Source organism: Eretmochelys imbricata, chromosome 11, assembly GCF_965152235.1.
Source record: "Eretmochelys imbricata isolate rEreImb1 chromosome 11, rEreImb1.hap1, whole genome shotgun sequence".
In the NCBI taxonomy this organism is placed as follows: Eukaryota; Metazoa; Chordata; order Testudines; family Cheloniidae; genus Eretmochelys; species Eretmochelys imbricata.
The window spans coordinates 64,882,411-64,896,717 of NC_135582.1; the positions used below are offsets into that span (position 1 = coordinate 64,882,411).

At 46.3% G+C, this 14,307-nt stretch overlaps 1 protein-coding gene across 3 annotated transcripts in view; it reads left to right on the forward strand.

Moving 5' to 3' along the window:
• Positions 1–8,640: 8,640 nt before the first annotated feature.
• Positions 8,641–14,307, forward strand: part of UNC80 (unc-80 subunit of NALCN channel complex) — a 187,411-nt gene continuing 181,744 nt past the window's right edge. For all 3 annotated transcript variants that reach the window (XM_077829945.1, XM_077829944.1, XM_077829946.1), the window contains exons 1-2: positions 8,641–8,732; positions 9,894–9,942. In XM_077829945.1, the coding sequence (XP_077686071.1) occupies positions 8,641–8,732; positions 9,894–9,942 (141 nt within the window). The remainder of the gene's footprint in view (positions 8,733–9,893; positions 9,943–14,307) is intronic.

Below are 14,307 nucleotides of genomic sequence, written 5' to 3' on the forward strand. Positions count from 1 at the left end.
GGGGGAGAGAATCAGCCTGATGCAGCAACAACTTCAAGCTGAGCATATCGTCCCCATAGAAAAGAAAGCAAATTCTGCAAGACTAGTCTTTCTAGAAAGTTCTAGTCTACATTGTCTTCTAAACCCCTCTGATGGTGGTTAAGCTGCTTATCTGTGCCATGTAGGCCTGCTCAGAGCAGGATTAGATGATATGGCGCTTATGACCTCTGTTCCTGCATGGAGCCCTGTCTATACTAGTGCTCTGACTGGGGATAGCAACAGTAAAATTCTATCAAAAACATCCCACTGTAGACACAGCCGTGGATGCCTGAAGCCATGCTTCTGCATGGTAGATATAAAGGAATTAAAGTGGGCAGTCGAACACTTACGCACTAGAACTTCCCTTGGATGGGAATGGGTTACAGCCCACATGGCATAATACTGCAAGGTTCAGAAATAAAATGTAACCAAGCTACTCTGAACTGCCCTGCACAAGGAAGTTGGTGCTATTAATCATCTACTGAAAGGAAGAGCTAATGCTAGTAGCATGCTTCAGCTGTGGGGAAACATCCTCAGTGAAGGAGTCAGCACTGAGAAAAAAGACAGTGGATGAGGCAAAAAAATCTTCTTTAAGCAGGTACAGCTAAAGCAATCCCTGAGTGCAGCTGGAGAGATTTGTCTTGGCACTGTCAGGTGAGGAGCAGTGATTAGCTAGGTACTTCAATTAGCAATCCCGCCTTCTCTTGCTGGCTTCATATCTTATTTTTAATAGTACATGGTATGTGATATACCTTAAGCCAGTGGTTCTCAACCTTTTTGGACCAGGACACACTTGCATAGAAGGCCCTAAATGGAATGACACCACTGCTATGCCAGACAACTGAGCAGCAGAGAACATGTCTCTCTTCCCCTCCGCCCCCAACTCCTGCCCTGGCACAATGCAGAGCTTGGCTGCATGGTGCTGCTTGCAGCAGCAGTGTGGGGTGAGGAAGCTGGTGGCCTTGAGGAAGAACCAAGGGAATAGATAATGCATTTTATATTGTATAGCGAGACAGGTGTAGTCCCTTATGTCTGGAAAGGATTTATGGTGGACATGCAGAGTCCCAAGGCTTGTCTACATTACCTGCTAGATCGACGGGCAGCAATTGATCCAATGGGGGTCAATTTATAGTGTCTAGTCTAGACATGATAATTCAACTGCCGAGTGCTCTCCTGTACTCCACCAGGGCGAGAGGTGGAGTTGATGGGAGTGTGTCAGCTGTCGACTTACCACAGTGAAGACACTGCGGTAAGTAGATCTAAGTACATCAACTTCAGCTATGTTATTCACGTACCTGAAGTTGCGTAACTTAAATTTTGTTTTCCCTCCCCACCCCAAGTATAGACCAGGCCCCTGTTGCTACTGTAAAACACTACAAGAGGAAGTGTGGTCTAGTGGTTAGGGCACTGGACTGGGACTCTGGGGGCCTTGGTTGTCCTCCTATCCAGCTGTGTGATCTTAAGGATGTTGCATTGCCTCATTTTCCTTCCCCTCCTTTATCTGTCTGGCACTGCTTCTAACTATATATTTGAACAGCGCAAATTGCAGTGAGGGCCTTACTTTTGGGGGATGTGCTACTAGGCTACAAATAACAGATTAATACTGCCCATGATATATAGTAAATGCAGTGGAGTAGGTGGGCTTCTGTTCTGTCTTAAGCCACCATATTGGAAAAGGGCATTTTTTTCCCACCCCAGAGCACTCCTTAAGAGTCCCTAAGCCAATCCTGTTACTTCAGCTGTGTAGTGGGGGCAGGTGGCTCAACATGCCCTTCATAATCTAGTTGAATCAGGTTCCAGTTGTGATCTCTTGCTGTTACCCCAACCTCTTCTGGCTATCTTGAATCATGACAAGAAACCAGAACTGGTTTTGGGCCCTATGTGGGGAATAATTACCTCAGTATCTGTGGCATTACATAGGTGTTCCCTATGCAAAGCGTCCAGTCTTCAGAAGAGCTTGCTTCTCATTTAGGGCCCAAAATAAATGGTGAGACTTTCAAAAGAGCTCAGCACTCCTTGAAAATCTGGACCTAATTGTGGGTTCTGAGCACTTGAAAATGTAGCATTGAGGTCTCTTGAAAATATGGGCCTAAGTGTGGGGGCTACTGCATGTCTTGAGGCCCATGCTATTCAGTTATACCAAGCAAAAGTCACAAGATATTTAGACTCATAGACTTTAAGGTCAGAAGGGACCATTATGATGGTCTAATCTGACGTCCTGCACAACGCAGGCCACCGAATCTCACCCACCCCCTCCTGAAGCAAACACCTAACTTACATCTGAGCTATTGAAGTCCTCAAATCCGGGTTTAAAGACTTCAAGGTGCAGAGAATCCTCCAGCAAGTGACCCGTGCCCCGCACTGCAGAGGAAGGTGAAAAAACCCCAGGGCCTCTGCCAATCTGCCCTAGAGGAAAATTCCTTCCTGACCCCAAATAGCATCACAAGCCAACAGGTCACTATTCTCTTTTTAATAAACTGCAGAGGTTGCCCTATTAGACTCCTCAGTGTATTATGCTGTGACACCCCATGTAACTCATTTACTTGTCTCCTATTCTATAGGCCTGTTGCATATCGGTGTCTATCTTGTGCTCAAACAAATTATTCAGGTTGATCCTATTTACTCTGACTGCCATAAAACACAAGTAGGTATCATAGCAACTGCATGTCGCTTTGTTCTGATTTGATTCCTGCATGTCTAAGCGGCAAAACAGCACCAGAGAGACGCCCTGGGATATAAAGGAAACAACCTATCCCCTTAATACAGAGATTTTTTTTTCCTAGATATTTAATCACTGACCTCTATTTGGCTGTCAAGGAAAGCTGGGGTGGGTCTGAGGCATTTCTTACTGGGGCACCATCTTGTTAGTATGTAAGTACACCCAAATGGTGGCTGTTAGTGTGAATGACAGCCCCAGCTGTGAGCAGATAATCTGTGGTTTTGATTATCTTTTACAAGAAGGATAAAGGTTAATAGAAAATGTGTTCCTAACTTGCGGTCTGATTCTCTCTTGTTAGTTGCCAGTTCCCCAGCTAGGGAACCCCTGCAGAGCAGAGGCTGCTGTAAATTGCAGCAGGGACCAAATTGGCCTGCAGCTACTCCAGAATTTGGGAACCACATAAAAAGCATAAAGCCAGCCTTGCCTCTCTTCCTTAGTCTTGTGCTAATTACAGCTTGGCCAGACCAGAGAATCTTCACCTAGATCTGAGATCCTTGTCCTTCTGAAACTCTTCTTCCTCACTGTTCCTTTTGCACCAGCAGATGGGAATCTCCATGTTTTAAAATCCTCTATTTATGATGACACTTCAGATTTCTTCCACTAGTTTGAGATTCCCAGTACTTAAAATGGCAAGTATGTAGTAGAAACTTTACCAGTTTGCACAGGTAAAGAGCCAGATACTCAGCTGGTATAATTGGCACAGGTCCACTGAAGACCACACCGGCACGGCTTACACCAGCTGAGTATCTGGCCAAAGTGTCAAAGTTGGCATATTTGGAGCATAAACTGCACAATTAACCCTTTCATTCAGACTTTTCAAACTGTTCTACTTGCTTTTACATCTAGTTGTGTGGTTTGTTTGTTTGTTTGTTTTTAAAAAAAAAGAAACCCTAGTCTCTTTAAATACTGTAGCTTGTCCGGGGAATTCATCCAGTCTCTTATATCAGTTAGCCTACCTGATATTGGGTTTATATACTTTAAAAGACATCTTTCCCACTGGCAAGAGCATATCTTATCTTGGCAGGGCATAAGACCGTTGAGATCAGCCAGGTTGTCCCAGTTCTCCATCCCACTGTTGAATCTGGCTTGGGCGGTGGAAAGACTTGTTGGTGATAGGCTCTGCCTGCATCACCTCCTTGAGGATGTCCATTACAATTATTCTATATTGTCATCTTGAGTGCTGCCATGTGACAATGCAAAGCATTGCCATCACTAAACCAGGAACATAATATTGTCCCTAAAAGGTTCTCCCTAGAAACTTCCACAGCCCTATCCTTCCTGGCTTGCTGTCACACTTTTAAAGAAACAGTACACTTATTGTCATCCTCCATCTTTTTTTTTTTTTAATTATTCTAAATGAAAACTAACATTTGTAGCAAATTACAGTTCCAGAGTCTCCACTGGCCTCATCATTCATCCAGGTCTATTCATCTTCTGATCCTAAAGAGTTTTATCCATTTCAATTGGACTATACCTCTAGCATCTGATAGTCTTGTCGAGAAGGGTTCAAAAGTAGGAGTCTCTCCCTTCCCTAAGGCAGCAAGGTCACATGACCAACATCCCACTTTTTTGGGTCTGTTCTTGGAACCTTTATCATTCAAAACAATATAGAATCTCATGAAAAGAATCTCATAGTGACAACAGCTGGGGTAAAAGTCTTTCTTGGTGGTCAGAGTAGACCTGAAATAGGAAGTGAACTCTCACTAAACCAGGGATTGTCTTCCCCTTTTAGCAGGGCTAGTTATCCTGGTTTAAGTTTGAGTAAGACTTGGATTTCATTCTAACAGTCAAAGATGATGAACTCAATTTGCCAGCTTTCAGTCTTGCATCCTTTAAGGAGGGCCACTTATGACAAAGATTTGTATAAGGCTGGTGGCATTGTCTATGGCTGGTGACTGTTAGCAGACCTAATGTGGGATCTTTCTGTTAAAATTCTCTGAGCATTCTGTACTGCTCTTTCCCCTAGTCCAGAGATTGGCAACCTTTGGCACATGGCCTGCCAGGGTAAGACCCTGGCTGGCCGGGCTGGTTTATTTACCTGCTGCATCTGCAGGTTCGACTGATCGTGGCTCCCACTGGCCACAGTTCACTGTCCCAGGCCAATGGGGGATGCAGGAAGGGCGGCCAGCACATCCCTCGGCCCGCGCCACTTCCCGCAGCCCCCAAAGGTTGCCAATCCCTGCCCTGGTCTATGCTCTTGTGGGGACTGGAAGTAATCTGCTCAAAATGATCAAGTTATGAATTCAGGGTCCTATTGTCAGTGACTTCTTTAGAAAGGAAAAGACTGTAAAATAGTCACAGAGGATGGGCAGGATGGGTTGGTCCATTTAATTATCAGGGAATACAGAGGTCTCAAACCTGATTCCCCCTTGTATTTTGGCACTAGTGGCTATTTTAGTCCTAATCTCAATGGTAAGACTGGCTAGCCACTCAAAATGGCATCCACATATGCTTATATCCTCCTGAGCCTCAAAGAATGTGGTTGATCCCATCACAAGGTCTAGTCTGCCCCATGCTGTCGCCAGTCTCTGGGGAGTGACCGCTTTAGTGTGCTAGCACCCACAGAGGCCAGGGGACTCGAAGCCTGGGCTTTCCCCCTATCTGTCCCCATGGCTCCCTGCAGCAAATCCAAATCCTTCTGTAGGAGGTGTTTGTTTACTGTGCCCCTCTTTACATCAACATAGGCAGCCTTTACAAAACAAGGTAACCATTTATTAGTCACCTGGCATCTGAGTCCCTAGGTTAGCACAGAGGGGCAGAAGTTAAGCTATAGTTCACTCTGGTCAAACAAGTGCCACTAGGAGTTCATCACAGCTTGGCTAGCTCCATCTCTGGTTCTCCCTACCTGTTCCTCCTTTTTGTCTCCCCCTAGGTCAAGGCTCCTGAGGCCCTCCAAAAGAGCCACCCTTCTGGTTGCCTGACACCTTGTTCTCCTGCTTAGTTCCCGAGTCCTACTCTGCTGGGGTTTCCTGTTGATTGCTCAGTCATTGGGATGTCTGTCATTCTGGACCCTCTGTTTGGTTTGAAACAGTTCTTCAATGATCCTGTTAATTCCTTCCAGATAGCAAGCATGCGCGTACACACCCCTCCTGCACTGTTCCAAGAACAACGTTAACCCTTTTGCACCTACATGTTAGCAATGCAATGTACAGAGGAAAACTGAGGCATGCCTGGGATTAATAAAAACAAGTATTTTTTTTAAAACTCCCTCTTGGTCACAGATCAACTTGGCTCTTCAGTAAGGTCAGCCAATGCAAGGACTACACCAGGCTTAAATCTTATCAAAACTATTGGCAATCTCTGACATCTAGGGGGCAGGGCACCTTATGTAGGTCATAGAGCATAAGCTACTTGTATTGTTTATCACAAGCCTGAACTTGTCATGATCCTGCAGGTAGCTTGTAGCCTCTTTACTTGATGTACCCAGCCTGGGAGTTGTGAGCTCTAGGCTTCTCTGAAAATCAGGCCATTTTTATTTCAGTCCCCCAGGTTTGAAAACTGTAGCCTATATTACCTTTCACTTCTAGAGCACCTTTCGATTGTTGGCTTTGACTTTCTTTATACATTTAGCCTCCTGAAATGCTCTGAAGTAGCAGATATGGATAGACTTCGCCATAAGAGTCTTTTTTTTTTTTTTTTTTTTTTTTACAAAACTAGTACCATTGCAATGAAGGATCCAGGGTGCCTCGTTAGCCACTGCAGCAGAGGTAGCAAAAAGACACTGCACAGAAATATTGCAGAACACACATTATTTCATGAAAGCATCCCATGCAGCCCTAGAACCTGGCATCTCTTACTGTAAGTTAGACTCTTCCCGGAGGCCTCTCCACACATCAGAAAATAACAAGCTAAGAACAACAAGGGTGGTGTGGATTTCAAGAAGCTGACCCCACTTCGACAAGTTAGAGTCATGGAAACTCTCATAGCAAACAGGGCTGCTACCTGTTTCTCTGCCCCTGTCTTGCCTGGGTTGCTAGAGAATACCTGATCCCTGACGCAGAGACCATCTTCTTCTGAGGGAAATCTACCATCCACATTAAAACATGGAGTAGCCTTACCAAAACTAAAGAAACAATAATTCTTTGCTGGAGTCCTTGCAAGCTGCTGCCCACTGTAACTAAACTTAGAAGGTCCCAGAACATGCTTCAGCAGCCAGTCTCCTGGATTCCTCTGTTAGAAAAGGGTTGTGGCATGGTGCATGACACCCTCCTGCCCAAAGGCCAGGGTATAAAATCATAGACCTCCTGCTGGATGTCTGGCATTTGGTACTGTTGGTCACCACATTTCTGCAGTCCCATCTCTAAGAAGATGCATGAATGAATGGTTTGGGTCTAAACAACGCTATGTTACGGGCAACTGTTCTCTACCTTCGATGGCCTTGCCTGCAAAGTCCCACAAGGCTAAATCTTTCCTTTATCACATTTGGCATCTACATGGAACAAGTGGGGCAGTTAATGAGGCAGCACAGGCTGAAGTGCTGGCATTATACAGCTGGCACACACATGTATGGCTCCTTCATATCAAGTACAAGTAGCAACCAGAGTTCTCCACCCTGTCAGGCGTGGTGGGGCTCAGACTTCTGCCCTGGGGTGGTGGGTAGCAGACTTAAGCCATGCAGCAGCAGGCTCCATCCCCTTGCTGTCGCATTTTGGTCTGGGGTCCCAAGCTCACCACCGCACCCGGGCCCCCGCTGCTTCTCCTGTCCCTTCACCAACACCAGCCCCCACTGTCTCCCTGCCCACCTCCCCATCCAGAACTTAATTTGTCTCCTGGCTTGCCAGGGCTGGGTCAGGCTGTTGTGAAAAGTGATGTTTGTTAATATCACTTTTCACTGCCTTCTAGCTAGCTCCTCTGCTGTGAAAAGTGATATCTGTGTGTTTGTTAATATCACTTTTCACAGAAACAGACTTACTAGCTGACAGGTCCAAAGGAAAAGTGGGGGGGGGAACAACCGCACAAACAACAATGACAAAAACATGCAAAGCACCTTATTTTTTGTATTCTGTTTAGGTCCAGTAAAGAGTAGAGACAACTGTACATAAATAAATTACAATGATTTGGACATGGCAACAGGCATATTTATTTTTTGTTCCAAAGGTTGAAACCTGAGTGTTTTAGAAAAACTTGTCCAAGCGGCCACCAGCAAGAGTTGGTGGCCGCAATCAGAGGCCACCAAGAAACGTTTTGTGAGAACCCCTGCCTCAAAGCACCCTCATAAAGGAACAGGTACCTGAGTCGCTCCCCTCCTTCTCCTGCCCTGTAAACAACCCAAGGTACCAGCCTCTCTGGAACAGGGGCCACCCTTTTTCATCCCCTGCTGCCACACAAAGTGGTGAGGTCCGTCCCCCCCCCGTCTCTTCTCGCCCTGTAACGAGGGAACTCCCACACACCTCTTGATGTCCCGCAGGGGGAGGACCCCTCTCCTGCACCTCTTTTTGGGTAGTTACCCAGCAGGCGCCCTTGAGGGGGCTGCAGACGGTTATTACTCGCAGGGGCAGAGACACCCCCCCCCCCCGGGCCTCCTGTGGGGAGAGCGGGACGCTGCTCGGGAAGGACGGGCTGGGGTTGCACTCGCCACAGGTGGTGCTTGGCCCAGCCGCGGCTGAGGGCCGGGGCGGGGGCTGGCGGCGGCGGCGGTGGCAGCCCGGGCGCGGTAGGAGAGCGCGGCCTGCCCTGGGGGCTCAAGGGCTGGCGCCCGGCGCTCCCCTGCCGGGGGCTGGCGCTGGTCGCTGTCCGAGGAGGGAGGTGCTGAAGGCCGGGAGGAGGCGGACACCGCCGCTCGCTCGCTCTCACCCAGCCCCCGCCCCGCCGCCTCCCAGCCTGCTGCAGCCATCTTGCGCGGCGCGGGGAAGCAGCCGCGGGCGCCCCGGGCTGGCTCGGGGCGGGCCGCCGCCGCCGCCGCCATGGTGAAGAGGAAAAGCTCCGAGGGCCCGGAGCAGGAGGGCGGCCGCGGCGTCCCTCTGCCCATCCAGACCTTCCTGTGGCGGCAAACCAGGTGCGAGCGGAGCCGGGCGGGGCGGGGTACCCGGCGCCGGCCCCCTGTCCCGCTTGGCGGGCCTCGGGGGCCCCCGCCGCGTTGCCCCCGCCGGCAGGGCTGACGGGCCGGCGGCCGCGCTGCCCGCGGGCTGGACGTGACTGGCGCTCTGCCCAAGTCCGGGCGCCCCTAGTTGAGCTGGCTCCCGGGTCAGCCCCGGACTGCCTGAGGAGGGGAGGGCTGGATGAATATTGGGGGGGTGGGGTTCCCCCCACTTCAAAATCTGGGCTATCTTTATGCGATCAGTATTTCTACCCCACCCCCCCAAAAAAAAACCACCCCAAACCCTCTGACTGTCAACCTGTTAGTGTGATGTTTGTTTTTGTAGGGTCTCTTGGGGGGGGGGGTGTTGTTGTTTATCCAGTGGTAGACTGCTAAGGCAAACTTCCAAGGGATGGCTGAGTTTGAGCAAACACTGTATTATGAGGTCCTAAATAGCCTCAAACTTCAAGGCCTGAGCTCCTGCACATTGCAGCCCCCCACAACCCACTCCTGTAACAGACCTTTAACCTCTGGCTGGGTCACTGACGTCCTCAAGTCTAACTACTTGTTGTGGGGTGGGTGAGTTTTCTAGCTAAAACTTGTGAGGAAATGGAGGCCTCCAAGCCATTCAGATAGCTGTGTATTAATAATTAGAGGGAAAGAAACAGAGTGGAAAAGATCATTAACACAATCTACTAGCAAACTAAAGCTATTCAACTCATAGCTTCAGTAATACTTAATATATTCTTATTCTCCTAACTACTTTGATAAATGGTAAATGTGACTACTAGGCTTCGTTCTGATGAGTTAAAATGGCTGAATTCTATTTACCTTTAATGGAAGAAAATCATATTTTTAAAATGTCTTGCTTTTATATTGGTATTTGCATGGTATTTGTGAAAACCTTCTGTTTATGGAAAAGGTAATAACATTCTGTACAGTGCTTTCAACAGGTATCTGAATTTCTCATGGCTTCATTCCTGTTTGTTACATGGGCTTATCTAGCCACTTAAGTAACCTTGTCACACTGACAAAATAATTTAATTAAAAATGACTCAATAAAGAACGTGCTTAATATGCATATCTATAACTACTGTTATGAAAGCTAACTCTTGTTTTTGCTGTTTGTTGGATTTTTAGTGCATTTTTGAGGCCCAAACTGGGAAAACAGTATGAAGCTTCCTGCGTGGTATGTTTTTTGTCTTAAACTCATCGTAGTTTACTAGTTTTATGCAGCATTGGCTAAATATGGAAACTTGATAAAAGATTGAACTCAAAGGGCCAAATAATCTCTTGTGTAAATCCATTTACATCAGTAGTTACCCCAGAGATGGAAAAATGTTCCAAATACCTATGCAAAGAAGTCAAACCAGACATGCAGCCCAAAATGCACTTAAAAGCATATTAGTTGAGAAATTTGTCATGTTCAAAGACCATAGTAAAATATTTGGGTGGGGGCAACAATATCTTGGGCCCTCATCCTGCAATCACTTATGTGCTTAACTTTGTGCATATAATTAATCCCAGTTACATTAATGGAAATATGAATATGTATAAGAAATATATGCATAAATATTTTCAGGAATAAGGCCTTAACTTGTATTTCTGTAGTCCCATACCATATGCAAACTACTAATGAAACTGAACAAATCAGAAAATAGAGAACACAATATTTTAACAGTACAGTCAAATACAGAAACTATTATAAAATAGTTACCATTATCTGTATATTACCAGCTGTGTCTTTAAAGAGCTTGACTTCTGAGAGAGCTGATTCGCTAAGAAAATTATTTGACAAGGTCAAATTAGATGTGTCTAGGACACTTCATGATTCCTTGAACAGTTATTGTGCACTGCAGTTGAGCTTCCTATGTATTAAACTAAGTCAATTGTCAAATTTGGATGTAATTTTTTTTTTAAGAGTTGAAATAGCAATCCTGACACAAATTGAGAGACTAGAGTATGATTTTTTTAAAGTCTTTACCGCATTCTCTGACTCCTCCTTACAAGACGGAGAACTGGAGCAACCCTGAGTATGTGTGCCACATATCACTTGGAAGATTTAGAACCATTTTTTCTTCTTATCTTGCTGTGAATTCTGCAATGTTTTATTTTCAAATACTGAAAAAGGACCACTGAAAAAGTAGTCAAAGGAAGTGCTTGGTGTGGGTGGATGGAGGTGGGGGAGTTGGGTAATATATGCTAATATGGCAGGTCTGGATTCCTAAGCACCAAGCCATTGTCAGTAGCAATACCTAGCTGGATATGTGTTGGAAAAATTACAGCTGGCTGCACTGCACTCCTTCACCAATTTGGGGTCTCATGAATTTTCCCTAGTCATGCCCTAACACACCTGCGCTTCCACCTCTGTGGTCCATTATAGAAACTCACCTATGTATGCCCACATAGGTAGGCAGACTCCTACCTATGTGAGTTCTCCTACCTACATGCGTATCCCACCAAGTACAGGTCCAACAGTCATCCTGTTGTGTAAGCCCCAACAATGCTGATGCAAGCTCACTCAGCATTTGTCCTTCTATGTGTGTATCCAAGTACTTACAGTTGTCTATATTTGTAACATGGATGGCTGAAGAGGTTTCATGCTTCTGAGAATAATTCAGCAACACATTGATATTGTGTCTGTATTTATTGGTAGAATATCTCTCCTGCAGACATTCAGGCAACCTACTCCAGCAAATGAATTTGGCATTACAAAGGATTTGTAGCCTTCATGCTTATGGCCACCTCTCAGCACACTAAAAAAACACTTGTTTCTTCAGCTGCATCCTGCAGTTGTGAATTAATGTCCTTATGTAGTTTATGATAGGAAATTTCCAAACGTGAGACTTAACTATGAGAAGTTGAGAAAAGAAGAATATAGGACCTGATCTGTTGAATCAAGCTACTGATTCCTCTAGTCAGTCTCTTACTCTTGGAAAAGAAAGATAAGCCTCTCTCCATGCCAATAATGCACCTATGCAATTATATCATGCTGGGGGGCGGGGGGAGGGGGCTTAATATTTTTGGATCTCTGCAGGCAATCAGCTCATGCCCTGAAGGATGGGATGTGATTATCATATAGTGTTATTGGCTGGCACAACTACACAATGTTCCGGAGCCGTTACTGTCTATCCATATTTAGTATCTCAGACATATTTGATTCAAGGATTGTTTTCTATAGACAGTGAATTTCATTGGTTGATTGTACATACATCATGCAAAGAAGTGCCACTTTTTCCTTGGCTCTAAATTCACTGCACTTTAAGTTTTGGTTTCACTTGTTTCCATGTTAGGGTATAAAACAGGGGTGGGCAAACTTTTTGGCCACAGGGCCACATCTGGGTGGGGAAATTGCATGCAGGGCCATGAATATAGGGCTGGGGCAAAGGGTTGGGGTGTGTGGGGGGGTACAGTGTGCAGGAAGGGGCAGGGTGCATCAGGGGGCTCAGGGCAGGGGGTTAGGGTACAGGAGGGGGTGCAGAGTGCAGGAAGGGTTCGGGGTGCTGGCTCCGGGATGGCAGCAGCGAGCAGCGGGGCTAAGACAGGATCCCTGCCTTACCTGGCCCTGCGCCACCCCAGAAGTGGCCGGCACCATGTCCCTGCGGCCCCTGGGGGAGGGAGGGCAGAGGCTCCACGCGCTACCCTCACCTGCCAGTACCTCCCCCGAAGCTCCCACTGGCCATGGTTCCCTGTTCCCAGCCAATGGGAGCTGCAGGGGGTGGTGCCTGCAGATGAGAGCAGCGTGCGGAGCCTTCTGCCCCCTCTCCCACAGGGGCCAAAGGGATGTGGTGCCGGCCGCTTCTGGGAGTGGCGCCATTGGGGTGGCAGTCCCGCAGGCTGGATTCAAAGTCCTGGTTTGCCCACCCTGATTTGCCCTGACTGACCTGGTTTGCCCACCCCAGTATAAAAGGACTCATTGGTTCTCCTTAGATGCTTCATAATTTTTAATGTCCTTAGCTGAGTCTTGCTCTAAGGGCCAAATTCTTCTGGTCTTACTTACACAAGTAGTCCTTTTGACTCTGGTGGACTACTGTGAATTAGACAGGCATACTTTGTCTCTAAATCTTAGTAGATTAAATAGCTTTTTTTTATTATTATTCTTTTCAATTTCTCACATTGTGATAAATTTCAAACAAACCCAGTTAGAGGTACAGAAAGATTTACATTCTTCGTACCTTTCCTAAAGTGAGGTAGCCAAAACTGCAATTGTTGTTGTACATAGTAATGGGGGCAGAAGGGTACTATTGGTAGATGCATCTGACATTGTCTATCTGTTTGGAATGATCTAAGTATAAATGTTTTTAAAGTTGCTGCCCATTGGGCAGACAGCTTCAATGAGTTATCCACTGAAAACCACATCTCTTTCTGCAAAGGATCATGCAAATTCGGAGCTTACTAGTGTACAGAAGAAGGCTAGTGTCTTATTTCTCTGTAAACTTACACTTCTTTAAACTATCATGCTGCCAAACTGTGTACTATTCTGACTGGATCTGCCTTTTTTTATGGTCCTATATACATTTTGATAAATGAAACAGTTCTGCTGTCATTGACAAATATGGCCCATTCACTGTTGCCTTCTTCCTCCAAATCAACAGGCTACATGACATGGTACTCCTCTAGTGCCCCCTGCCTTTCTTCACATCTGTTTGAGGAACATCAACTCCCCTGCAGCTCCCACTGGCAATTAAAAACATGCAGCTGGCCCATGTCAGCTGACTCAAGCTCAGGTTCAGGGGCTGTCTATCTGCAGTGTAGACATTTGAGCTTGGACTGAAGCCCAGGCTCTAGGACCATGCAAAGCGGGAGGGTCCCAGAACTTAGGCTGCAGGCTGAGCCTGGATTTCTGCGCCACAATTAAACAACCCCTTATCCTGAGCCCCGTGAGTCCATGTCAGCTGCAGTCTAATTACAGTGTAGACATACCCTTGATTTGTAAACTGATAGGAAACTAGGTTTTTCCCCAAACAACCTCTGAACAAACTCACTAAAGCTTTTTCTGCTATTGAGTATAATGAAGACTGAGCATTAAAGAATACTTTAAGTTTTTATGCTATCTTCCTGCTTGAGAGTGTGGGGTTTTTTTTAAATGTCACAATACTCTTCTGTAGAACTATAATCCTTTTTTGAGGCGGTGAAGGTGGTGGTGGTGGTGGTGGAATAGAAGCATGGAGAGTGGAGTGCCTTGTCGATGGTCCCTTACCCTAGTAAATCAGTAGAAGAGGTAAAGTAGAATGCAGATCTCCTGATCTCTAATCCTGTACTTCAAACCACTCCATCTCCACACCATTAAACAGAGTTTTTAAAAAAAATACTCCCAAGTCCCAGGAACCTCACATATTGTGGAAGAGCATGAACATGCTGCCTTAGATGGGTACGACAATATTCAGTATGAGACCACAACATTCTCGCATGTGATTTGAGTAGGGGGTTGTAAACAGTGTCTTAAGCACCTGAGAAGCACAGTTAGATGAGACAGTGAGGGTATACCGTGCTAATATAAATGGGGCAAATACAGCTTTAGATATGGGCAGGCTGTAAGTAGAGGGCATAAGGC